A 26547-nucleotide genomic window follows, 5' to 3' on the forward strand; every position below is an offset into this window, starting at 1 on the left:
GTATAATATCTAAGTACGGTATAATATCTAAGTACTGTTTAATATCCAAGTACTGTTTTATATTCAAGTACTGTTTTATATTCAAGTACTGTTTTATATCTAAGTACTGTTTAATATCTAAGAACATTTGACCGGCAATCAAAAAACTGGCGACCAAAAGACCGGCGACCAAACGTCCGAGCACCCTGAAAACAGTCTACAAGTAAACACACGACTCACCATTAGACATGGTCCTGCTCTGTATGCTCGGACTAAGGGGCCCTGGACCCTTATTGGTGTACGCCTGTATCCGGATATCGTAGGTTGTGTCAGGGTTCAGCCCCATGATGGTCATGCGCGTATCAGCCGTGCGGTTGGTACTGTTCTGCTGACTGTTGATATCCCGGTAGATCACCACGTAGGAGACAATCTTCCCATTCCGTTCTGCCAGTTGGGGCGGGTCCCATTTCAGTTGGGTGCTGGACTGGGTCAGACCAGTTACTTGCAAGTTCAAGGGGAAACCAGAGGGAACGTCCTCGGGGGTGCCGATTTCTTTGGTGTAGGCCTCGCCCACGCCGGCGCGGTTGCGAGCGCTGAGGCGGAAGATGTAGGTGGCGCCCTTGTGCAGCCCAGTCACCGTGTAGTGGTCGTCGGTGCTACGTAGTTCGCGGGATGTGAATGTGTCGTCGTCGTTGCGTTTGTATTGTAGCTGGTAGCCCATTAGCTCCCCCACCATGTCTTTGGGGGGCTGCCATTGGACAAGTGCTGTGTTACCCATGGTGGCGCTGATCATCATGGTGGGTTTGCCTGGAACTGGAATTGGGGACATAAGATTGTCACAAATGGCTTGTATTTGGACTAAAAATTACAAGTAAAAGTATTAGCCAAGGGTGTCAGACTCGATTTGATGTGGGTTGGACCATTTAAGATATATTTAGATTTTTTTTTAAATAAATGGATTAAAAAAACTGGATTAAAAGCCTTGAATATTTGTTTTTTATAGATTTAAAACAATGTTTTTTTTGGAGCTTTTTTTCTGAGTAAGGGAAAATATCTTATTAATTATTATGTTCGAAGTGGAAAATAGAACATATTTTTATATATTTTTAGGTTTTACCAAATTAGTTTTGAACTAAAAACACAGAATCATTTTAGATATATTTAAATTTTTGTTTTAATAAATGAATTAAAAGGCCTGAATATTCAGTTTTTTAAAGATCTAAAACAATAATTATTTTTAGCTATTTTTAAAATATATTTTTAGATTTTACAAAATGATTTTTAAACTAAAAACACAGAAAAAATGGATTAAAAAATGACATTGATTTAAAAGGGGGAAAATCAGTAAATATAATATACATCTATAATATTCATTTTAATCTAATCGTAAAACAAAAAGTCGGCACTCATTATTTACTTTCCGGGCCACACAAAATGTACGGCGGGCCAAAACTGGCCCCCGAACCGCACCTTTGACACCCATGATATAAGCTGTGGCTGATAGCAGCTCATGTGCGAGGTAACTGATGATTGCATTAAAAATATTACTTCTGACTATGGTTTTACTCCCAACTTTTTGTAGCATGACCTTAATGAATACACTGTAAAATGAAAGAAAAGTACACTATATCAGGGAAAGACTATCTTACCTGCTCCAGTGGTCGTGACCAATTTAGGTTTGCAGCGAGGTCCATCTCCTCTGGTGGTATAAGCCGCAACAGCAATGGAGTAGGTGGTCTCAGACTGCAATCCGGTAATATAGGCCTCCTGTATTATGGCGACATGTAGAAAAATCCTTAAAAATAACCACAAAAGTACCTTGACCATCATCTATTGATAGTGTCCTTGTCTAATCTGTCAACAGCAAAAAAAACTTGGAATCTTCCAAAAGATACACAAGCGGAACCAGGAAATTTTCTTGAAAAAATCCCTTCTCCAATTGCATTAAAACCCATCAACCAACCAACCAAATGAGCAAGAACATCACAAGCGTGTCAGTGTTTGTTTCTATCGTTTGGGAGATCATCAGATGCTAAAACTGGCTAAAAAAAAGGATAAGCAGTGTCTTCCATTTCTGTGGGCTCAAATTGTTGCTCTGCAAGGGTGGATTTGTATCAGGCTAATGATTAAAAAGTGTAGAAATCGTTCTGTCAGAGGTTTGTGGGCTCCACCTAGTGGTCTGGAGAATATATATATAAAAAACATTTAATGCTTGTGCCAATTTTGATCAAATAAACTTGTTTTATTTCATTTTAAAGATGATTTCCTCTTAAATACATGAATTTAACTGAATTTTATTATATAATATATATAATAATATATTTTTATTATGTAATATATATAATAATTAACACACTGGATAAAATTTTGAGGTAAATTCATGCATTCAAGATGAAATTATCTTCAAAATGAAATACAAGTTTATTCATTTTAGTATAGTATAATAGTATAGGCTAAAAATAGTGTAAAAAAGTATACATATATGTATGTATTTATAAATATTGATTATTTTTCCATTTTTATTCATTGCGTAAGTAGTCAAGAATATTTTGTAAGTTGAATTTACTGTTAGAGGCTAAAAAATATTAAAAATGTGTAAACATATTTGCTTTGACGCCATTGGCGGTCATTCCCAAACGCGATAAACACGGACATGCTGGATTGAGAAAACACACAAACAAACAAAAACTCCACTCAGACCAAAAAGAAACATCAAAAAACACACGGGCATACTCACCAATGGCAAATCCACTTGTTATTTATTCATTTACTTTTGCATTATTATATATTTCCTATGCAGGCAAGCAGGCAGGCAAGAGTCAGTTCTGGGTATAAACGCCTGTAGCTGACATAAGAGGCGAGGCAGTTGTCATCTTGTGGAGCCACCAAGAGGGCAATCACAGCTACAAGCCTCCCTGCTGGCTAAATGCTACTCTTGGAATGATGCCCTATTTTCCTACCATCTGACACCCTATGACCTACTTTTTAGCGTTGCTCCATCAACAGTGCGCCACGATATAAGCTATGATATAAGTTATTATTCGTGACCAGATGTTTGGTCCCCGGTCAAATGGTAGCAGAGAGTTTACTGTTTAATATTTAAGTACTGTTTAATATTGAAGTACTGTTTAATATATAAGTACTGTTTCATATCTGAGTACTGTTTAATATCTGAGTATTGTTTAATATCTAAGTACTGTTTAATATCTAAGTACTGTTTCATATTGAAGTACTGTTTAATATCCAAGTACTGTTTAATATCTAAGTACTGTTTCATATCGAAGTATTGTTTCATATCGAAGTACTGTTTCATATCTAAGTACTGTTTCATTTCTAAGTACTGTTTCATATCTAAGTACTGTTGAAACCAGCTCTCAAAATATGTCTTCAACAGTACTTAGACATTAAATAGTACTTAGATGTTAAACAGTACTTAGGTATTAAACAGTACTTAGAGATTAAACTCTCTCTCTTAGATATTAAACAGTACTTACATATTAAACAGTACTTGGATATTAAACAGTACTTAGATATTAAACAGTACTTATATATTAAAAATTTGTCGTAAAATACATGAATACTTCTTTCTATTGGTTGATTTTTACTGGTTTATGCTTCTTTTTAGGAATTTGGAATTTTACTCAATCACGGGAGTACAAAAATATATTTTTAGTATTGCAGATTTACAAAAAAATAGTTACAAAAATATTAGTCTACGTCATTCTACGCCATTTTCCTGCAAAAAAAAGCACACGATGAAAATAGTCAATAAAATAAAAACCTGATCGACCGCCTTTGGTCGACTATGCTTACTTATTATGTTACTTTTATTATACTCTATAATATACTCTATAATCTATAATAAATCATCCAGTCTTATTGCTGCATATCTATTTACTTTTCTGGTCCTTCATGATGCGATTTCCACAAACCAAATGAATTAAAACCACACAATCATACATTCAAAAACACACACACGCCAAAAAAACCCACACAAAACACCCCCAAACTCTGGATTGGGACCCTGCAACAAAAAATTGGCAAACCCAACAGCACACATGAGGCTTTACTCACATGCTCGGTGACTTCCGTAATATTGAACTGATGGGAGAGAAGACAAGACATAGGACATGGGGTAGGGGGTGCATGGAGGAGGACAATGAGTCTAAAGACAAACATAACAGGCAACTTGGAAAAAAAATAGATAAAAAAAAGCACTCTAGCACTTTTTTTGTTGCTGTAAGACAGAGAAAAGAGAGATAGATAGAGAGAATGAGCTCGGATGATAGAGGAGAGGCAGTAAAAAAAGTTGAATGTGTGTCATCAAGGTCGAAAATGATGGTGAAACTTTTCGAGTGTTATGATGCGCTTGCCTTGTCCATCAATCTTAAGAAAAAAGGCCTTCCCACACATCTCCATTAGTCGTTTATTCATTACATTTCAATGTGTTTTCCAAATGTTCTCCTTTACTCGCCCCAGGAGATTCCCCAGGGACGCCAAAAGCCCATTTCCAACCGCCGGCTCCGATGCCGAGCGTGAAATCTTATTAGCAGCGTCGTCACTGTACTCGTGCTTCTGACATCAAAACTTGTTCGTGCGGAATGCAAACGCTTGCCTTTTTTTGTCGAGAATTTGATGCCTAGTTCAACAACTTGTGTAGGGGGCGGGGCTTGGGGGTCAGGGTGAGGGCTAGAGTCGGAGTTAAGAATGTTGGGTGTAGGTGGGTGTGGCTAAACTGGAAATAAAATGTCTCTGGATGATAAAGTGGGAATGTGTAATGTTACAAAACGTCACTATGGAATAAAATGAAGCAAAAATACAGTGAATGTTATTATATTAGATGCCCGTGACCGGACGTTTGGTGGCCGGGACGTTTGGTCACCCGGACGTTTGGTGGCCGGGACGTTTGGTCGATAGGACGTTTGGTCGATAGGATGTTTGGTCGATAGGACGTTTGGTCGATAGGACGTTTGGTTGATAGGACGTTTGGTCGATAGGACGTTTGGTCGATAGGACGTTTGGTCGATAGGACGTTTGGTCGATAGGACGTTTGGTCGCCCGGACGTTTGGTCGCCCGGACGTTTGGTCGCCCGGACATTTGGTCACCGGATGTTTGACAACATAGACAGAGTTTTTCAAAATTATATTCATGTATTATGCAGTATATTAAATTTCCTGATTTCCCCCTTTTAGTCATTAATTGTAGTTTTGTGTTTTTAATTCAAAAAGAATTTTGTAAAATCTAAAAATATACTAAAAAAAGCTAAAATAAACATTGTTTTAGACCTATAAAAAACGGAATCTCCAGGGCTTTTATTACAGTTAGTTTAATCCATTTATTAAAAAAAAATAATCTAAAATTATACCAAAAATGGTCCACCTGAAATCAAGTTGACAATAACACGGCCCTTGAACAAACCCTCGTCTGACACCCCTAATCTAACTGGTTCATTTCCTTTCCTTCCCCTTCCCATCACATCTCGAATATAATTCTGTCTAAACTCGAAACCAACCTTACAAATAACCCCATCGTCCATTTATATTTCCAACGCCACTGCGAGCCGATAAGCGTCATCGCCACCAACGAATTCAAATGTGATGACACGGGCTGAAATTTGCGGCTTTCAAAAATGAAAACGAAGCGCTGGTGTGACGAATGATGTGGAAGAGAAGAAGTTGTCATGATTGATAGAGCCTAACAGACGGAGGTGCTCTTTTCTTTATTCCATTTCTATTCAACTCCTATCTGAGTTAGCGAAGCGAAACGCACATGGAGGAACCCGGGCACAAACACGCGTGAAGTGCGCTATCGCATGAACGCTCAAGCAAAATGGAGGCAAGAAAGCGGGTGCTGAATGTGGGCAAACATGGGCGGTAAGTCTAGGAAAACATATCAACAGATGCACTCATCCACAAAGCAGACTATTTTTCCGATGGCTGTTATTGATAATTGTGTTATGGTGAGGTTTAATTTAGTCTGACCTAGCTTTGTATACATTTATATACACTCCCTTGGACATAATATGTTCTTATTTTGCAGTATTGATTTAAAAAAAATGTTGATTTCTCACTTAAAGCTAAATACTTGTCAAAATAATAAACAGAATATGACTGACATTGAGTAGTAAAATGAGAAATATCCCTTTTAATTTAGCGGTTTTAGACGAAGAAAGCCATAAAAAATAGATATTATTCCTTGAGAGTCATACTAAGAATTTAAAAATAAAAAATACATAAAAATATGTGCATTTATTAAGCATTTTACCACTTTAAAGAATTAAAAAAGGGTCTAAATTCTTTTGAAAACATTGTTTCACTGTTGCTAATCAATGAGAGAATGCATTAATTAGAGTCTAATGAAGAAAAATAATGATTTAAAAAGACAGAGAGCCATACAGATCCATCAAAAGAGCCACATATGGCTCCCAAGCCATAGGTTCCCTACCAACTAGAAAAAAGGGGCTTTTATCACAAGTAGTAATGGCTGAAATGTTGTCCTAAGTGCAAAAACTGGAGGTGGTCAACGTTCAAAGATCCTCAAAAAAAAGGGGTCGATAGCATCACACGGTTGGCGTCAGCCTCTTTGTTTAAAATTAGCACGTAAATGAGGTTGCTGTGTGGGCTGAGGCTTGACGAAAGAGAGTGAGAGAGAGGTGCTTCCAACGCACACAAAGTGCTTATTCTAGCATTGTGGCTAAGGATGAGGTGGGATCTGCTAGTTTTAGAAATGTGACATCACTTTATCGCTGATAAAACTTGGTCGCCGGTCTTTTGGTCGCAGGTCTTTTGGTCACCGGTCAAATGGTGACAGAGAGTTTACTGTTGAAACAGGCTCTATTAATTATATTCATGAGAGAGAGTTTGATATCTAAGAGAGAGTTTAATATTTAAGAGATAGTTTAATATCTAAGAGATAGTTTAATATCTAAGAGAGTGAGAGTTTAATATCTAAGAGAGAAGTTTAATATCTAAGTATTGTTTATTATCTAAGTACTGTTTAATATCTAAATACTGTATAATATCTAAGTACTGTTTAATATCTAAGTACTGTTTAATATCTAAGTATCGTTTAATATCCAAGTACAGTTTCATATCGAAGTACTGTTTAATATCGAAGTACTGTTTAATATCTAAGTACTGCTTAATATCTAAATACTGTTTAATATCTAAGTACTGTTTCAAATCTAAGTACTGTTTAATATCTAAGTACTGTTTAATATCTAAGTATCGTTTAATATCCAAGTACAGTTTAATACCTAAGTACTATTTAATATCTAAGTACTGTTTAATATCTAAGTACTGCTTAATATCTAAATACTGTTTAATATCAAAGTACTGTTTAATATCAAAGTACTGTTTAAAATCTAAGTACTGTTTAATATCTAAGTACTGTTTAATATCCAAGTACTCATTAATATCTAAGTACTGTTGAAACCAGCTCTCAAAATTATACTCATTAGAGAGTTTAATATCTAAATATCTACTGTTTTCAACAGTACTTTGATATGAAACAGTACTTAGATATTAAACTCACTCTCTCATGAATACAATTTTGAGCGCTGGTTTCGACAGTAAACTCTCTGTCACCATTTGACCGGCGACCAAAAGGGACCAAAAGACTGGCAACCAAACGTCCGGTCACAATTATTTCATGGCCAATATAAAAAAAATATCCAAAAATTGAAATACTGGGGAAAACAAATCAATTAAAGGCATGTGTACAGTAGCAATTTACGTCATTTGATAAATACCATAATTATATTTTTTGGACCTGAAGCCCTTTTTGTGATTAATGCTCTGTTTGATGTGTCAACACGATGGCGGTTGGGAGGTGAAAGACAACATGGGGGCTGATGCTTGGCTGAGAAAACCCACGGCTGGAGTGTTATTTTGATATTTGGCCTGCTGTGTGGTCCTTCGCTTGGTTAACAAACCTAGCGGGCCCGTGCAGGTCGCCCGCTTGAGATGACTTCATTAAAGGGGAACCGACTTGCACGCAAAAAAGGGCTCTTATGAAATGATTCAAATGGCTAAGAAGCGAGATAAAAAAAAAACATAAAACAAAAGAGCGTGTGATAGAAATGTGCCTGAGGCAAGAACAACTGGTTTGGAGGAAAAGAGCAAGACAAGCATCGGCGCAATTGGCTTGATAAGCAATTTGCATGATGTGTTAATTGTCTGAACCGCAAATGAGATGAATGTTTGCATGACAGGTTTGGGTCATGTTAAGTGCAAATATTTAGGTTGGGACTTGTTAAAAGGCTGACATTTTCTATTTTGGGGGAAAAAGTTGAAAAGGCGGCAGGAGATATTTTTTATATGGCACATACCTGGCAACTTAGAAGTTTTCCTGTCTTTTTTTTAGACATTTTTGGATCATTTCAAAGTGTGTACAGCTTTTGTAAAGGATTTTTTTCAAGTATTTTTTTTGTAAAACGGATTTTGTTAACTAACCGATAAAAAAAAAATGCACACTCAAATAGGGCGCACGTAAAAGTCTAATATTTTGTGCAAAAGTATACGGCTTTCTAATTCTAATTTGGCCAACTGCTAATATTATTGTCATACTTTAAGCATGCACATTCCCCTTTTCACTAAATAAGTATAGCAAATGTGAAAGCCGTATACTTTTATACAAAATATTAGACTTTTACGTGCGCCCTATGTGAGTGTGCAGTTTAAAAATATTTAAAAAAAAAAATATCGCTTAGTAAGTCGAATTACAATCAATAATAAGGGGAGCAATTGACCAAAGTTGACAAATATGATCGTGTCAAAACATAAGCACCAAAAATTCCAAGTACCGTATTTTCACGACTATAAGGCGCACCGCATTATAAGGTGCACCCTCAATGAATGACATTTTATCCATATATAAGGCGCACTGTATTATAAGGCGCACTGTCTATTTTGGAGAAAATCTAAGACTTTTAAGTGCACTTTATAGTGGTGAAAATACAGTAATTGCTATTGACTTCCAGGTATGAAGCACTCACTCACTGCACAGTCACCTCTAGAGCCAGCCATTGTTGATGTTTTGGATTTTTCTGTATAAAATCTTGCAGTGGGGGAGGAGCTATATGATGGAAGATGTTATAAACTAACTTAGCGTAAATCAGTACTTTGCAAATCACTAAACCTGCTATTTATCCATCTTAAGCCATCCCATTTGACCCCAAGCCGCCCTGCAACTAATAATAATTTCATGCCTACATCTGTCCACACCAACAATTCTCATTAGACCTTTTTACAACAAAAAAAGGCCATCTCCTCGCTAAAGAAGATCTCAGCTACTTACTTGGTTGACCTTGACCGTGCGCGATGAAGACGGCGGGATGTTTACCATTGCTAATGAGGGTTAATAGCCCACCCATCCGAGGGCACATCGTTGTGTATTTGTATTTGCCAAAGGGGGCAGTGGACCGGTGTCCCCTGCTGCTCTTCCCGAATACGATCTTGTGAAAAATGGGATGTTTTTTCGGAGGCGGTAGAGGGCGGCGCGAAAATGTGTGTTCCCGTTAATGGTAGCAGGCGGCAGAACAAACACAATCTGTGTTTTATTAGCTTCTTAAGATAGTCATCAAACGATGAATAAGGCAGTGCTTGGTGTGTTTTGGGATGTAAAAAAATGGGTAGTTGACTTTACGATATGTATGTTTTCCCGGGTTTATTTTTTTCGTGTTTTTTATATTTTGCTATTTTGTACTAGGCTCCCCCTGGTGAGTAAGACACAAATGACTTAATGTGGCAATTTAGATGATTTGTGACGGCTGGGAATAATTACAAATAACTACTTTTTTTTGATAGGTTCTATTTATGTTTTGTCCATTTTGGCCTTAGGTAAATAAAGCAGACACTTATGGAGAAGAATAATGTGTTTTTTCTCATTAGCTGGATTTGAGTATACGCTGCTTGGGTTTAAAAATGGGAAAAATAGTAAATTAAAGGGAGTTTTTTGAGTAACAAGCAAGGACAAACTGTATTTTAAGCGACTACAATACATTAAATTGTTATACCTGTCAATTTACACATTTTTTCCCCTGTGTTATACGTTTTTGACCATTTCAAATGGTGTACGCCATAGAACAACTTTTGTATGTGATTTTTTAACTATAGCGCGCCAGCAAGCAATGTACTCAGACAGTCAAAATGTCAGTGTCATACAGCGACATCTATAGAATTTCGTATTTAGTGCATACCCAAGACGCAACGACTGATTGGGCGCCCTGTCCACTTTGTGGAAAATTTTAGACTTTTAAATGCTGCTAAAAGTACTGTTTAATATCTAAGTACTGTTGAAACCAGCTCTCAAAATTATATTCATGAGAGTTTAATATCTGAATATCTACTGTTTTTAACAGTACTTGGATATGAAACAATACGTAGAAATTAAACAGTACTTTTAGACTTTTAAATGCTGCTAAAAGTACTGTTTAATATCTAAGTACTGTTGAAAACAGCTCTCAAAATTATATTCATGAGAGTTTAATATCTAAATAACTACTGTTTTTAACAGTACTTAGATATTAAACAGTACTTAGATATTATACAGTACTTAGATATTAAACAGTACTTAGATATTAAACAGTACTTAGATATTAAACACTCTTAGATATTAAACTCTTAGATATTAAACTCTCTTAGATATTAAACTCTTTTGGATATTAAACTCTCTTAGATATTTAACTTTCTCTCATGAATATAATTTTGAGAGTTAACTCACAGTTAACTCTCTGTCACCATTTGACCGTTGACCAAAAGACCCGGCGACCAAACGTCCGGTCACGAAGTAAACAGATATGTATTTTTTACTGACACTATTTTGAAACCAATCATTACAAACATTAGCGAATTGTGCATTTATGTCAATGTTGATACACTCTCAATATATTTGTGTGTGTAGTGTATATATAAAAAGGTGTTAGAGGCCATTTTAAAGTATCAGATTGAGTCGAAAATAAAGAAAGGAAAGTAGACTGAGAGGAATTTGCATGCATACGAGATGAAGTGTTAGTTGATTTCAAGTGGAAGTGGGGGAGAATTCAACACAGATTAGTGGAGATTTGCATAGTTATGGACAATGTACCTGTTCCTCTGCCAAGACAACGTCCAAGATGTTGGGCTGTCCACGCGGTTCGCCATTTTCCACCAACGTGTAGGCCACCTGGTAACCTCGGATCTGGCCGTGTTGTTTACTTTGCAACGGCGGTTTCCAGGTTACGCGGATGGCGGTGGAATTGACCGCCTCGGCTTCGAGTTTCCGGGGTGGAGCGCCAGGCACTGGAGGGTAAAAAAATAGGGAAAAAAACGCTGAGTTTGCTATTTTTTTTGGTGCTTGGCGGTGGATCAACGGCAATTTTTGGACCGGGCGAGAATGTGGGCCAAGTTTGTGAAAATGAGCTGAACTTCAAAAACATTTTTGCAGACTGATTTCTCTAAGGGGAAGGAAACAAATGAAGAAGAAGAAAGGGAGAGTAAAGAGAGCAGCGTGGTGGTGTTCCACTTTAGAACCTGAATAGTGTGTAAACAGTAAAGAAAAGGGAAGTGACACATAGAAAAGTCCCGAGGTGATGTGACATAACCTGCAATATACTTTTCAAAAGTTGAAATAAGGAGTAAAAGGAGGTGAAAAACCAACATGGCAACCCTTGTGGCTACAGATGAGCCTCATTAGCTTGTTAAGGATCAAAAAGAGAGACACAAAGAAGATGAATACAGTGAGAATATAAAAAAAGTATTGCGTCTTTTTTGCTTCAAATGTTTTTTTTTTACTGCAATATTACACTTAAGATGTTTTTGGGAGTTATTTACGAGGTTGTCTAGGTTTTTTTTTAGCCTAAACTTTGTTTTTGCACCAAAAAATGGCTTTAAGAAAAATAATAAAGACAGAATATATACTCAATAAAACTGGAATAAACCAAAAAACTCACCATTGGGGTACATGCATTTGTAGTTAGTGGGGATTGTGGGTATTTTGCTTATGAATGTTTATGTTAAATGAGAGAAATAATGTAAATGAAGATATATGTTAATTATAATGTCAAAAAAATGGAAGTAGATAAAAGTGTGCTAAAATTTGGCTGATTGGAAGAGACATTTTGAAATCGGTTATTAGGGATTATTCCACTTTAGGCATAAATGTGGACTGCTAGTTTGTTTAATTTATACTTCGGGATTATCAATGTTAAAAAAATGGAAGCAGGTAAAAATTAGGCTAAAATTTGATTATTGGAAGAGAAATGTTTAAATTGTTTTTAGTGTTTATTCCACTTTAGGCATAAATGTGGACTACTAGTCTGTTAAACGTCTACTTTTGGATTATCAATGTCAATTACAATGTCAAAAAAATGGAAACAGATAAAAATTAGGCTAAAATTTGGCTGATTGGAAAAGAAATTTCTTAATCGGGCTATTAGTGTTTATTCCACTTCAGGCATAAATGTGGACTACTACTTTAATTTCTAGTTTTGGATTATCAATGTCAATTACAATGTCAAAAAAATGGAAGCAGATAAAAAGTACGCAAAAATGTGAAAGTTTGGAAGAGAAATTTCTTAATCGGTTATCAGTGTTTATTCCACTTCAGGCATAAATGTGGACTACTAGTCTATTTAACATGGATTACTATAAAAGGTCAAGAAGAAGGAAATCATGTGATAAAGTCAGCCATGCGTGAGTTTTATTGAAAAAAGGAAAGCATAGTTAAAAAGAGGAAATGATAGAAGCAATAAAGATGAACAAAAGATTCCGGAAGTAAAAGACGAGAAGAGGAATTAATATTTTCCTAAGTGGAATATATTGCCGACTCCAAAAAAAAAATATATATATATATATGACTAATCTCTCACCATGGTGTCTAACACTATCAATGCAATCACAAATGGTGTATTATTTGAATTACTATTATCAAATCATAAAGGTTTACAATACATAATGATTCATCTTATTGATTTCTACCTTTTTTTAGCTAAAATTTGATAACTAGAACAGCTTTTTCTCCCCTTTTGTCTACTTAAGTGGGGCGTGTAATTGTTTCTTCCACATCTGCCGTCAACCTACCATCCGGTTGTGTTTTCATCCTCACCGGGGCACTCTCAGGGCCCGGGCCTGCCTTGGTGTGGGCTCGAACCCACACCTGATACTCAGTCCAACGTTCCAGATCTTGTATGACGTAGAATGAGGCGGCGGCACCGATGCCGCTCACCTCTTGGCGATCCGTGTCCTCGCCAGTTAGCGCTTGGTAGCTAACTGTGTAGCTGACGATGACGCCGTGGCGCCGGCCCGCCGGGGGCGCCGCCCAACTCACCTTGAGGCTGGTGGAGCTCAGACTGAACAGGTGCACATCCTGCGGTGGGGCCGAGGGGGCTGTGAGGTAGGGAGTAAGGGGTAGGGGTGGGGGACGGCACAGTCACAAGGGGAGGGAATGGGTGGGTGGATCAAGCAAACGTAAAAAAACGAACAACAAAAAGCAACAACTCAAAGATGAACAAACAGAATGCAAAATAATGGAAGCCTTTTGTTCTCCAGGTAAGAATTGTGGGAAATGATTGAGGTCTTAGAAGCCTTGGCTGCCATTTTGACTCTAGTATGGGTTGATTTTTCTCATCTCATCTCATCTCATCTCATTTCATCTCATTACATCCCATTACATCTCATTACATCTCATTACATCTCATTACATCTCATTTCAGCTCATTGCATCTCATTGCATCTCATTACATCTCATTACATCTCATTACATCTCATTGCATCTCATTGCATCTCATTGCATCTCATTGCATCTCATTGCATCTCATTGCATCTCATTTCATCTCATTACATCTCATTTCATCTCATTTCATCTCATCTGATTTTCTGAAATGCTCTATCCTCATTGGGTCGTGTTTTTTTTGACATTCAAATTATAGACTGGAAATTATCGGTTTCTGTCCATTGGAAATCACAAACAATTAAAAGACTTAGCTGCCATTTTGGCTCTAGTCAGGTTAATTTTTCTCATCTAATCTCATTTTCTGAAACTTCATCCTCTTTGGGTGGCATTTTATGTCTCTCAAATTATAGAGACAGGAAAATTATTGGCCCCTGTCCATTGGAAATCACAAAAAATTAAAAGCCTTAGCTGCCATTTTGGCTCTAGTCAGGATTCATTTTTCTCATTTCATCTCATTTTCTGAAACGCTTCATCCTCACTGAGTAGCATTTTTTTAGTCACTCAAATTATAGACCCTGGAAATTATCGTCCCCTGTCCATTGGAAATCACAAACAATTAAAAGCCTTAGCTGCCATTTTGGCTCTAGTCAGGGTTCATTTTTCTCATCTCATCTCATTTTCTGAAACACTATCCTCATTGGGTCATGTTTTTTTTTATCACTCAAATTATAGAGACAGGAAATTTTTCAGCCTCTGTCCTTGGAAATCACAAAAAATTAAAAGCCTTAGCTGCCATTTTGGCTCTAGTCAGGGTTCATTTTGTCTCATCTCGTTTCATCTAAATTTCCTAAAACACTACCTCATTGGGTGACATTTTTTTGTCACTCAAATTATAGAGACAAGAAAATGTTCGGCTTCCGTCCATTGAAAATCACAAACAACCTGCAAACTATATGGCCATCAATTTAACCAATATGGATCCAAAAAGCTTCCATTACACAAGAACGTTACCTTTGGACTGAGATTTTTGCTGCACTATACATACATAAACGTGAGTATTCTGTATGTATGTGTGTTTTGGGAATTAGAACCACCAAACCTCGACAACAGAAGCAGCAGAATATAAAACATCCCAGCGAATTTTACAGGTCAGTGTTTTCATAAAGATGTAATTTACCCTGAACGGCAATAGTCCTTCCCCGACGCTCCCTCGGCGAAGTGAGCAAATAACTACGCAAGAGTGCGAACGACTGTCAAGAGCTGTTTGCACGTCGTTTGCCGAAGAAGCGGCGGACTAATGTGTCTGTACGGAGTTGCTACTCATCGCTCGTTACGGCTAATTAACAACCACAGTGTGAGACGGTGAGAAAAGTCCCAAAGTCCAAAGGTACACTTTGTAACACCACCAAAGACATGCATCTATCTTCATCACAACACGTATTAAAAACAACACAAAGGGAAAATAATATGGAATTCAAAGCTAGCATGACTATGAAATGACCTTATTATAAAATACAATCTGTTCCAATGGGAAGCTGATATAACAAATTAACCTCAGAGGACATGTTGTGCCATTCATCTATTTTGCAAGTTGATTTGAATGAGGACTATGGTTTGAATAGTGCCAAAAATATTCATTTGGACAAGTTTTTTACTGTATTTTCGAGACTATAAGGCGCACCGCATTATAAGGCGCACCCTTAATGAATGACATTTTTTCCATATATAAGGCGCACTGTATTATAAGGCGCACTGTCTATTTTAGAGAAAATTTAGGACTTTTAAGTGTGCCTTATAGTGCTGAAAATACGGTAATTGCTATTGACTTCCAGGTATGAAGCACTCACTACTTTACAGTCACCTCTAGAGCCAGCCATTGTTGATGTTTTGGATTTTTTGGTATAAAATATTGCAGTGGGGGAGGAGCTATATGATAGAAGATGTTGTAAACTAAGATGGCATCTGCATATTTAACAGTATTGAGTATTCAGTTCAGGCGTTTGTGTTTTTTTAATATCCGACAGTGGTGGTTTTTCCTTTTTGGATTTCTGTTTTTTTTCTATGTATAAGGCGCACTGGATTACAAGGCGCACTATCTATTTTGGAGAAAATTTAAGACTTTTAAGTGCGCCTTATAGTCGTGAAAATACGGTAATAATTTTGTTGTTGTTTGGGTTAACCTAAAAATGGAAAACATGGCAGTATATTTATTTCTGGGAACAAAAAAATAGATCCTATAGACCACTGGCATTTTTAACGAATATTATGCTATTTTGTCTTATTTAAAGGATGCCGATTTAACATTTTTTTGTCATTTTTCATGTTAATCAACTGATAAATGTGTTGTTAAATATGTTTTATAATGTTTTGTTTAAATGTGTATGGGTTTTAAACATTATTTTTGGACAACTTTAGGGAATTAAGTTAAATTCACTTTGATATGTTTACAAAAGTAAACAAAATTGCTGCTAACGATGCTAATAAACGGAAACAAATTAGCGATAACTGTTTAAAAAAACCTGTTAAATATTTGATTTTAACTTTTTAAATAATTTTCTCAAAGGAAAATTCAAAAGTAATGGCTGATTTTGATTGTTTAATGTGTATGCTTATTTTATTTTGAAGGTACTAATTCTGAAATGAAATTAGAAGACTAAACTACCCACTTTTGTCAGTGAGTTCTTTTAATATTCAAGGACGTCTCAAGGGTTTAGTGAAATTAGGGTTATCGAAATATCTTTAGAACATTTTGGTGTTCACATCCATCCTATTTTATTCTTTTGACAAAAGCCGAATCGGAAAACACGTGAAATACACAAAGCCTTTGGGACAAAAAAAGCAAATGTGCGATAAGAACGAAGCATGAAACCAAGATCAAATTAAAGATAAAGTAGCTTCTTTTCCTTTCAAATGTTAAAAAAGCTTGATACATTTTTCACAACTTTAACTGTAACGCCCTATTCAAGGGCTTCTTTGAATGACTGAGTTAGCCAATCATATTGGAAAAATATAAAAATGGGATTCATGCAATACATGCATGGTGGGACTTGGACTAAGTGGGTGAAGTAAAATATACGGAGGGGACACATAAAACCTACCTTTAAAACGTTGAACAACAGAGCCTTGCCCTCAGGTGAGTGGAAATTGTTAGTGTTGTTGACAAGGATGAACCTTGACCGGACATTTGGTCGACTGGACGTTTGGTCGCCCGGGTGAATATAATTTTGAGAGCTGGTTTCGACAGTAGATATTAAGATATTAAACTGTCTCTCTCTTGAATATCATTTTGAGAGCTGGTTTCAACAGTACTTTGATAGTAAACAGTACTCAGATATTAAACAGTACTTAGATAGTAAACAGTACTTAGATATGAAACAGTACTTAGATATTAAACAGTACTTAGATAGTAAACAGTTCTTAGATATTAAACAATACTTAGATATTAAACAGTACTTAGATGTTAAACAATACTTAGATATTAAACTGTACTTAGATATTAAACTGTACTTATATAATAAACAGTACTTAGATATTAAACAGTACTTAGATAGTAAACAGTACTTAGATATTAAACACTACTTAGATATTAAACACTACTTAGATATTAAACAATACTTAAATATTAAACTGTACTTATATATTAAACAGTACTTAGATATTAAGCAGTACTTCAATATTAAACACTACTTAGATATTAAACAGTATTTAGACATTAAACTTCTCTCTTAGATATTTAACTTCTCTCTTAGATATTAAACTTCTCTCTTATATATTAAATTATCTCATAGATATTAAACTCTCTCATGAGTATAATTTTCAGAGCTGGTTTCAACAGTAAACTCTGTCATGTTGTCAAATGTCCAGGCGACCAAACATCCGGGCGACCAAACATCCGGGCGACAAACATCCGGGCGACCAAACGTCCGGGCGACCAAACATCCGAGTACCGGACGACCCAATGCACAAACAATATTTGACACTACACCAGATCTGACTTTGAGACTTAGGGAAACATAGAATGCCTACCACTATACTGACACAACTTTGCGTACCAAAACGCCAGCCGGAGGGTGATTTTTACTGGGTTAGGGGTAAAATACATAAATGACTTACTGGACTGAGCAGTGCGAGCCTCAATAGCCTGGGTGTAGACGCCTAAGCCCATTTCAGAGCGGGCAGCCAAAGAGAAGCGATAGACTGTATCGGGTTTGAGACCGTCCACTGCGTACGAGCCGGCTGGATCGAAAGTCACGTGAATCTGAAAGAAAAAAAATGTGATATTAATGTCATGTTTGTGTATCAATTTACACAATGTAAATGTAGGGGATTGTGTTTTCTGACCTTGTTATCTGTACCAGCCTCCCAATATTGCAGTTCGTACTTGATGATGGGGTCTTGGAGGGGCCACAGCCAAGATAACAAGACACGGGTGTCTAGCTCGGTTTCAGCTTCAAAGCCTGATGGCTGGGATGGAACTAGAAGAGAATTGATATTTAGAATAACTAATACTTTTGAGAAATACTTAGTCTGGCCTACACAGGTTTATTGTTGATTGTTTGATTTGGATTAAACTTTGACATCTTACCCAGTTGCAAGTTCGCAATGAGGATTTGGGGAAGGACTATTAAATAGTTTTGACTTGGATTGAGCAGAAGATGGCGCTATCGAATCGACCTCTGAAAAAAACTTGTTTTGAATCCTGAGCGGAATTTACGCTTGTTTGTTTTAATCCTTATGCAGTATGCATTATAAGGTGCACTCTCAATGAATGACATGTTTCCATATATAAGGTGCACTGCATTATAAGGTGCACTGTATTATAAGGCGCACTGTCTATTTTGGAGAAAATTAAAGACTTTTAAGTGTGCCTTATAGTGGTGAAAATACGGTAATTGCTATTGACTTCCAGGTATGAAGCACTCACTCACAACACAGTCACTTCTAGAGCCGGCCATTGTTGATGTTTTGGATTTTTTTGGTATAAAATCTTGCAGTGGGGGAGGAGCTATATGTTGGAAGATGTTGTAAACTAAGATGGCATCTGCATATTTATCAGTATTATTTCAGTTCAGGCGTTTGTGTTTTTTAAAATATCCCACAGTGGTGGTTTTTCGTTTTTGGTTTTCTGTTTTTTTCCATATATAAGGCGCACTGTATTATAAGGCGCACTGTCTATTTTGGAGAGAATTTAAGACTTTTAAGTGTGCCTTATAGTCGTGAAAATACGGTATATTAAAATATAACTATTAATGAACCTAACAACAGGGTTTCTGGACACTTACCTCCCTGCTGGGTTTTCACTTGAAGGACCTCAGAGGGCGGGCCGTCCCCGACTGAGGTGAAACCCAGTACCCGGAGACTGTAGGTGATATCTGGCGTCAGTCCAGAAATGGTTGTCAGGCGGCTGTCATCCGTGTTATGCTTGTGCCAGGCGCTTAGCGGCGCCGAGTGCTCCGAACTATAGTAGATACGAAATCCCCGTATGTGTCCATTAGGCTCCTCTGGGGGGTCCCACTGAACCAACATGGTGGTAGCGCTCAACATCCGGGCTTGAACGTGCAACGGGGGCGACGACGGGGCCTGCTCGCCCGTACGTGTCGCCACCGGTTCGCTAGGCGCCCCCCGACCGATGTTGTTGACGGCCATGACGCGGAATTCGTACTCGGAGTAAGGGCTGAGACCACCGATGCTGTAGCGGGTGGTGGCCACACCCTCTACTTCCTGGAAGCCCTGATCTGAAGTCTTAGCCCGATACTGGATCATGTAGTAGGAAACGGGTTCCGGGTTGCCAGAGTCCCAGGTTAACGTCACGCTGGTGGCTGTTCTTTCGGTCACCATGAGGGCGGTGGGGGGCTTAGGTAGAGCTAGAAAAAAAAAAACACATTTTATATTAGGTTGAATGTGTGACCGGACGTTCAACAGTACTTAGCTATTAAACAGTACTTAGATATGAAACAGCACTCAGATATGAAACAGTACTTAGATATGAAACAGTACTTAGATATTAAACAGTACTTAGATATTAAACAGTATTTAGATATGAAACAGTACTTAGATATTAAACAGTACTTAGATATTAAACAGTATTTAGATATTAAACACTACTTAGATATTAAACAGTACTTAGATAATAACAGTACTTAGATATTAAACAGTACTTAGATAATAACAGTACTTAGATATTAAACAGTACTTAGATATGAAACAGTACTTAGATATGAAACAGTACTTAGATATTAAACACTACTTAGATATTAAACAGTACTTAGATATTAAACAGAACTTAGATATTAAACATTACTTAGATATTAAACACTACTTAGATATTAAACAGTACTTAGATATTAAACAGAACTTAGATATTAAACAGTACTTAGATATTAAACAGTACTTGTATATTAAAATCTCTTTCTTAGATATTAAACAGTACTTAGATATTAAACAGAACTTAGATATTAAACAGTACTTGTATATTAAACTCTCTTTCTTAGATATTAAACTCTTTCTGTCACCATTTGACCGGCGACCAAACGTCCCGGCCACCAAACGTCCGGGCGACCAAACGTCCGGGCGACCAAATGTCCTGGCTATCAAACGTCCGGGCGACCACACGGTCCGGGTGACCAAACGTCTGGGCAACCAAATGTCCGAGTACCAGTTGAAGGAGGGCCAGAAAAGGGGCGGACTTTCAAAAAAGACCTTGATAGGACTCTCACCTTTGACGGTGACTTGTGCCGTGGCTTCGATCATGCCCAGAGAGGACATGGCAACACAGGTGTAGTTGCCAGATTCTCGGATGTTGGTGACTTCTAGTACGTTACGTCCCATCGGCATCTCTTCCTCGCGGGTCAGTTCTTTCAGCCCCATCATCCACTTGACGTACGGCATGGGCGAGCCCACCGCCACACAAGTCAGGTTGACGCTACCGCCAGGCATCACTTCCTGGTTGGTGGGCGGGATGGAAAACCTGGGTGGGACTCTGCGTACTAAAGAGAGAAGGGGGCGGGACAAGAGTTGGTGTTGTTAGCATTTGATAAAAATGATCATTCAACTTGATCCAAAAATAAATAATTTCTGGAAATTGTACGGTATTAAAAAAACAGAAAGGAAAAACTGAAACTCTCTTTTCGAAGATATAAAGTTCAATAGATAAAAGCATTAATAAATGTTGAAAGAAATAAGCAAAACATCATGGAAACAAAATCAATACAAAAAGATAGCATTTTACAAACAATAAATAAAAAAAACAATTATTAAAAACTATTGAAAAATATAAGTGTGAAGTAATAATACAAATTAGTTAAAAAAACAAATCAGCCTGACTTTTCCAGTATTTTTATACTAGGTAACTTATTTACATGAGCATATTTATAAGGCAAAATGACCAATGATAACCTCTAATTGTGGAAAATATTTTAAAAAGTTCAGTATTTTTATTGTTACTGTTTAAAAATGACCATTAATAACCTGTAATTAGGGAAATACTTGAAAAAGTTCAGTATTTTTATGTTTACTATTTAAAAACAACCACTAATAACCTCTAATGAGGGAAAATATTTGAAAAAAATATGTATTTTTTATTCTTACTGTTTAAAAATAACCACTAATAACCCCTAATTAAGAAAAATATTTGAAAAAAATATGTCTTTTTATTTTTACTGTTTAAAAATGACCAACACTAAGCTCTAATTGGCAATGATATTTGAAAAAGTGATGTCTTTGTATTTTTATTGTTTAAAAAATATCATAAATAACCTCTAATTGTGAAAAATACTTTAAAAATTCAGTATTTTTATTTGTACTATTTAAACATAACCACTACTAACCTTCTAATAGTGGAAAATCCTTTCAAAACTTCAATATTTCGACTTTAACTTTAACTAAATTCAAATAGGTTTATGTCCTAAACAGACTCCAATTCCTCACTAACATTACAAAGCTCCCATTGTTATTTTTTGGGGGGGTGCTAGCACCAAGAAAAGGAATGTAAAAGGACTTTTTTACGACTCCCTCTCAAATAGTGATAAGAATTACATCACTAAGGGCCCCTGCAGTCAAGCCATTGTTGAATTCCTCCTCCCTCTTTGCTCACTTGGCTCTTCCTTTGTGCAGTGGTGATATGCAGATGGGCTGACATTAAAAAAACGGGGTTCCCATGGAGACGGAAAGGCTCATTGACGTGGTGTGAAGGGACAAGGCAAACATTGAAGCCATCTTGGGAAACCAAAAAAGCCCAAGGATAAACAGACTGACAACATTTACATATGACTTGTTTCTAGACATTTTTTGAATGAAAACTGAGTTTGGAAACCTGCCATTTTCCCCCCCAAAAAAAAACCCTTTTTGGGGTAAACATTGGACACACTAACTTTTGAATCAATACTATAATGAAGCATAGTATGAAGTGATTTTTTAGAGAAGAGGATGTTTGACTTGTTTTTTTTTTTTGGAGAAAATGGAGGCTATGGTAAACACTTAGATTCCCAGTGGGGTGTTTTTATAGCTTTCCCAATACTGCTAGGTGGAATGTATTCAAAAGACTATGGCGTTAAGCTATCCCTGCAGATTTTATACTGCAGTGCTCCCCCGCACTACTGCAGCATCTGTGTTTTTTTTTTTTGGTGGAAAAAGATGCTCTCAACTGTAAGTGCTTCTGTATATTTTCCATTGAAACACAATTTTTGCCCGACTTTTTTATTTTCCTTAATAGTAGATTTAATTTTGACTGAAAGGTCATTTTTATCAAGGTGACTTTCAGTGTTAGGTGTAATTGAATGATGTTAAAAGTAGATTTTTGTAAGGAAATAGAGTGTTTTGGGGTATTTTTGTTTTAGTAGATGGTGATTAATAGATTGGGGTGGATTTGTGTAGGCTAAAATGATGGTTTGGGGTTGTTGTTATTTTTGGGTGAAATTGTTTTGGAAGAAATTATTCTCATTTGGAAGAGCTGAGTTTGTAGTTTTTGCTTTAAACTGTTAAAAACATTAGTAAGATATATGTTGTTAAAAGAAATAGGAAGGGATAGTCAGGAACCATAAGAATAACCCAAAAACCTGTGAGTAACCAATTGTCCAAAGAACTGAATATTCAGTTTTTTATAGATCTAAAACAATGTGTATTTTAGATTTTTTTAAATATATTTTTAGATTTTACAAAATGATTTTCGACCTAAAAAAACACAAAAAATGATTAAAAAATGACAATTATTGATTTAAAAGGCAGAAAATGAGGAAATGTAATATACATCTATACTTTTCATTTAAATTTGATCCTAAAACAGAAAGTCGGTACTCATCATGTACTTTCTCGGGCCGCAAAACATGATGTGGCGGGCCAGATTTGGCCCCTGGGCCGCCACTTTGACACATGTACCCTAGCCATTAACAAAAAACAAATCCTGAGCACTGTAAATATCTGCTTCATAAAATATTTACCATATTTTCACGACTATAAGGCGCACTTAAAAGTCTTAGATTTTCTCCAAAATAGACAGGGCGCCTTATAATCCAGTGCGCCTTATATATGGAAAAAAATAAGTGTCATTCATTGAGGGTGCGCCTTATAGTCGTGAAAATACAGTATTATAACAATTATATTATTAAACTATGTTGTTATAACAGCACATCTGATGAAAATACACATAGCAGACTTAGTTTTAGATACGAAAAGTACTTTTAAAAAACTGAAAAACCAAAGAAACAAAAAGTTGGGTATATGTTTGAATATTTTTCTTGGAATTAGCCAGTTTTAAACATGCACACAAGGTTAAAAAAAAAGAAAGGGAAATACTGCAAATCCATGAGAAATACATTCTCAAACTTGGCATGCAAAGGAAAACAAGAAAATACAAGGGTAAGGATTCAAAAAGAAGCATTACAGGAGTAGCTTTTTGGTCCAGATTTTCCTCACATCAACCCTTTTCCAACTGATTTGCAAAGGCTTACCAACTATATAACATCTACTTCTTAGTTTCAATAGCTTCTCATGACCACTAATGTCAATATAAAGTGAATTTGCACAATATTCAAAAGACCTACTGTAGTCAAATTGAGCCTAATGTAAGACCATTACGCTAAAAGTATCTGTTATTCTGTCATGATAGCGTCGACTTAACAGCGCTAAGAGGAGACGGTCAATGGGGGCTTTGCGTATTTTGAACACTTAATGCTGTGAATAATTCATAGTGTGCGGTTCAAGTTTGGAGAGGTGCTGCGGAACTAAACGACTGGAAGGCCCAGGTAATTGTTATCGATTTTTGTGTTGCTAACGTCGACCACAGTCGTCGGGCGAGCGAGATGGGTGATGGGACTCTATCAAAACCACAAATAAAGATCGGTCTCTACTCATAATGCTGGGTATCTATAAATTTTATGGGTTTTTGCTGAAAGTGGCTGAGGATTGCAGAATGTGGGTTGTCAATATGATGCATTGAGATAGATAAATTGGGAGGGAAGTTAGTGGGGGGGGGGTTGGTATGATTTTAGATGATTAGATTGATGGGAGGAGGAGTTTGAGGTCGTAGTTATGTGTTGGGTTATGATTGGGTGAAAGATTTTCGGATTTTAGGGTAAGGGTGTCAGATGAGGGGTGGTTGGTGGGGCTGGTTTAATGTCAACTTGATTTTATGGGGGATATTTTTGATGATATTTAGATTTTTTTTTGTATAAATGGATTAAAAGAAGTGGATTAAAAGGGCTGGATATTCAGTTTTTTAATAGATCTAAAATATTGTTTATTTTAGATTTTTTTTAAATATATTTTTAGATTTTAGAAAATTATTTTTGAACTAAAAACACAGAAAGAAGTGGATTAAAAAATGACAAGTATTGATTTAAAAGGGGGAAAAAATTCTGAAAATTTAATATATATCTATACTCATTTTAATTTGATCTTAAATCTGAAAGTCAGGACTCATGATTGATATAATATTTTGATTTTTTTTTTAAAGATAAATGGATTTAAAGAACCGGATTAAAATCCCTGAATATTCCGTTTTTTTATAGATCTAAAACAATGTTTATTTTAGCTTTTTTTAAATATATTTTTAGATTTTACCAAAGCATTTTTGAAAAAAAAAGATTAAAAAATTAAAATTATCAATTTAAAATAGGGAAAATCAGGAAATTTAATATAAATATGTCTATCATTTAAATTTGATCCTAAAACAGAAAGCCAACACTGATGATTGACTTTCCCGGGCCAAACAAAATGATGCGGCGGGCCAGATTTGGCCCCCGGGCCGCCACTTTGACACACGTACTCTAGGGCATTTAGTTCAGAGATGAAAAAAACAAACAGGGATGAGAATGGCTTTCTACATTGCTATATTATTTCTTTAGGTTTTGATGTTCAGTCTCATTGCCTGAAAACATGACTAACCAGTATAAATGCAATCTGTCACTCATGATGAACTGTCAATCAGGAATGGAAGGTGTACTAACAGGTCGCTGGGGTTGACAATGACAACAAGGATATAACTAAAAAATATAAGAACTATTCAAACAATATCTTAACACCTTGAGCAAACTGCGCAATGTTATGGCAATGTTGTCAAAAACCTGTTTTGCAGGACATTGGGTAGCATGCAAGGGAAAAGGGATTATTTCAAAATAAGGGGATTAAAAAGACTATAATATTTGTCTGAAAAAGGGAATTCTAGGGGTTTTCATCTGGGCGAAAAAAATATGGCCTCAAATTAAAAAGGTGGGTGGTGGGTTAGGGTTTTAAAAGTGAAATTGAACCAACCTTCGCGCTGATCTGTGCACGGATGAAGTGATTTTGGATGGAGGTGAGCAATGGAAGTGAAGAGTGGAAAGCAAGTCAACAACACACAGGTGAAAGACAACAGTGTTATGGAGAACAAGTCAGGTGACACAGACGCTAGTGTATACACGCACAGTGATGAGGAAAAGGTAGAATGACCTTTTCCTAAATTAGGGTTAGGCAAACTTTTGGGTCTGGGGGGGCCACATTGAGTTTGAAAATTTGACAGATGGGCGGAGTCAGCAGAAGATAGGATACATATTAAAAAAGTGCATCTGTTAAGAGTAGATGTGAAATATAAAGAGATAAAAAGGACTAAAGTATTAACATACTCATCACTCATTATTAAAGTAAAAAGTATAAAGTACAAAGTAAAAAGGAATGTATTAAGAAATATTAAAATGTCATTTTAAAAAAAAGATAGAGGGGCTGTAAAACACGAAAAGCTAATAAGAGTGGACAGAGCGACTGCCACTGGATTCCGTGCGACAGCGCCATCTTGGAGAGAAATAAAAAGATATGATACATATAAAAAAGTGCATCCGTTAACAGTACATATGAAACATAAAGAGAAAAAAAGGGCTCAAGTTTTAACATACTCATCACTCATTATTAAAGTAAAAAGTATAAAGTACAAAGTAAAAAGGAGTGTATTAAGAAATATTAAAATATATATTTTTTTAAAAGATAGAGGGAACACGAAAAACTAATAAGAGTGGACAGAGCTACTGCCACTGGATTTCCAAGACGGCGCCATCTTGGGGAAAAGAAAGAAATAAATAAATAAAAGCATTATTTGGACAACGTCTGTGGGCCGGATTAAAATGCCTGCCGAACCCGAATATGGCCCGCGGGCCGTAGTTTGCCCACATCTGTCCTAAATAGCCAACTCATTTTTTAACTATATTTCAACATGAGAAACACACATCCATAAAGTTCCATTCCCAGGAAAACCTTTATAAATGTGTAAAAAGATGGACAAAATTATGTCAATGTGTTCCTTTCCAACACACAAAAATGAAGATATTTTGGTCAGGAAAGGGTTAAAAAAATAAATAAAAAACCTGCATAGAGCACTAAACTATATCCATGTGACATATGAAGGTGTCACATGGATATATGGAAAGAAGCGTCTGTAGACAGGCGTAATTCTG

General features: G+C 36.4%; 1 protein-coding gene across 21 annotated transcripts in view; it reads right to left on the reverse strand.

Annotated features, from left to right (window-relative positions):
* The window catches only part of ptprfb (protein tyrosine phosphatase receptor type Fb), a 176788-nt gene that overhangs the window by 41530 nt on the left and 108711 nt on the right, over positions 1 to 26547 (reverse strand). For 6 of the 21 annotated variants that reach the window (XM_077725114.1, XM_077725115.1, XM_077725118.1 and 3 more), the window contains 10 exons: positions 25376 to 25387; positions 20347 to 20616; positions 18913 to 19494; positions 17972 to 18105; positions 17744 to 17888; positions 13039 to 13344; positions 11066 to 11259; positions 4054 to 4080; positions 1629 to 1746; positions 220 to 792 (listed from right to left, as the gene is read on the reverse strand). In XM_077725114.1, the coding sequence (XP_077581240.1) occupies positions 220 to 792; positions 1629 to 1746; positions 4054 to 4080; positions 11066 to 11259; positions 13039 to 13344; positions 17744 to 17888; positions 17972 to 18105; positions 18913 to 19494; positions 20347 to 20616; positions 25376 to 25387 (2361 nt within the window). The remainder of the gene's footprint in view (positions 1 to 219; positions 793 to 1628; positions 1747 to 4053; positions 4081 to 11065; positions 11260 to 13038; positions 13345 to 17743; positions 17889 to 17971; positions 18106 to 18912; positions 19495 to 20346; positions 20617 to 25375; positions 25388 to 26547) is intronic. The other 15 variants (XM_077725120.1, XM_077725117.1, XM_077725133.1 and 12 more) reach the window with 7 other exon arrangements.

Source organism: Stigmatopora nigra, chromosome 9, assembly GCF_051989575.1.
Source record: "Stigmatopora nigra isolate UIUO_SnigA chromosome 9, RoL_Snig_1.1, whole genome shotgun sequence".
Lineage (NCBI taxonomy): Eukaryota > Metazoa > Chordata > Actinopteri > Syngnathiformes > Syngnathidae > Stigmatopora > Stigmatopora nigra.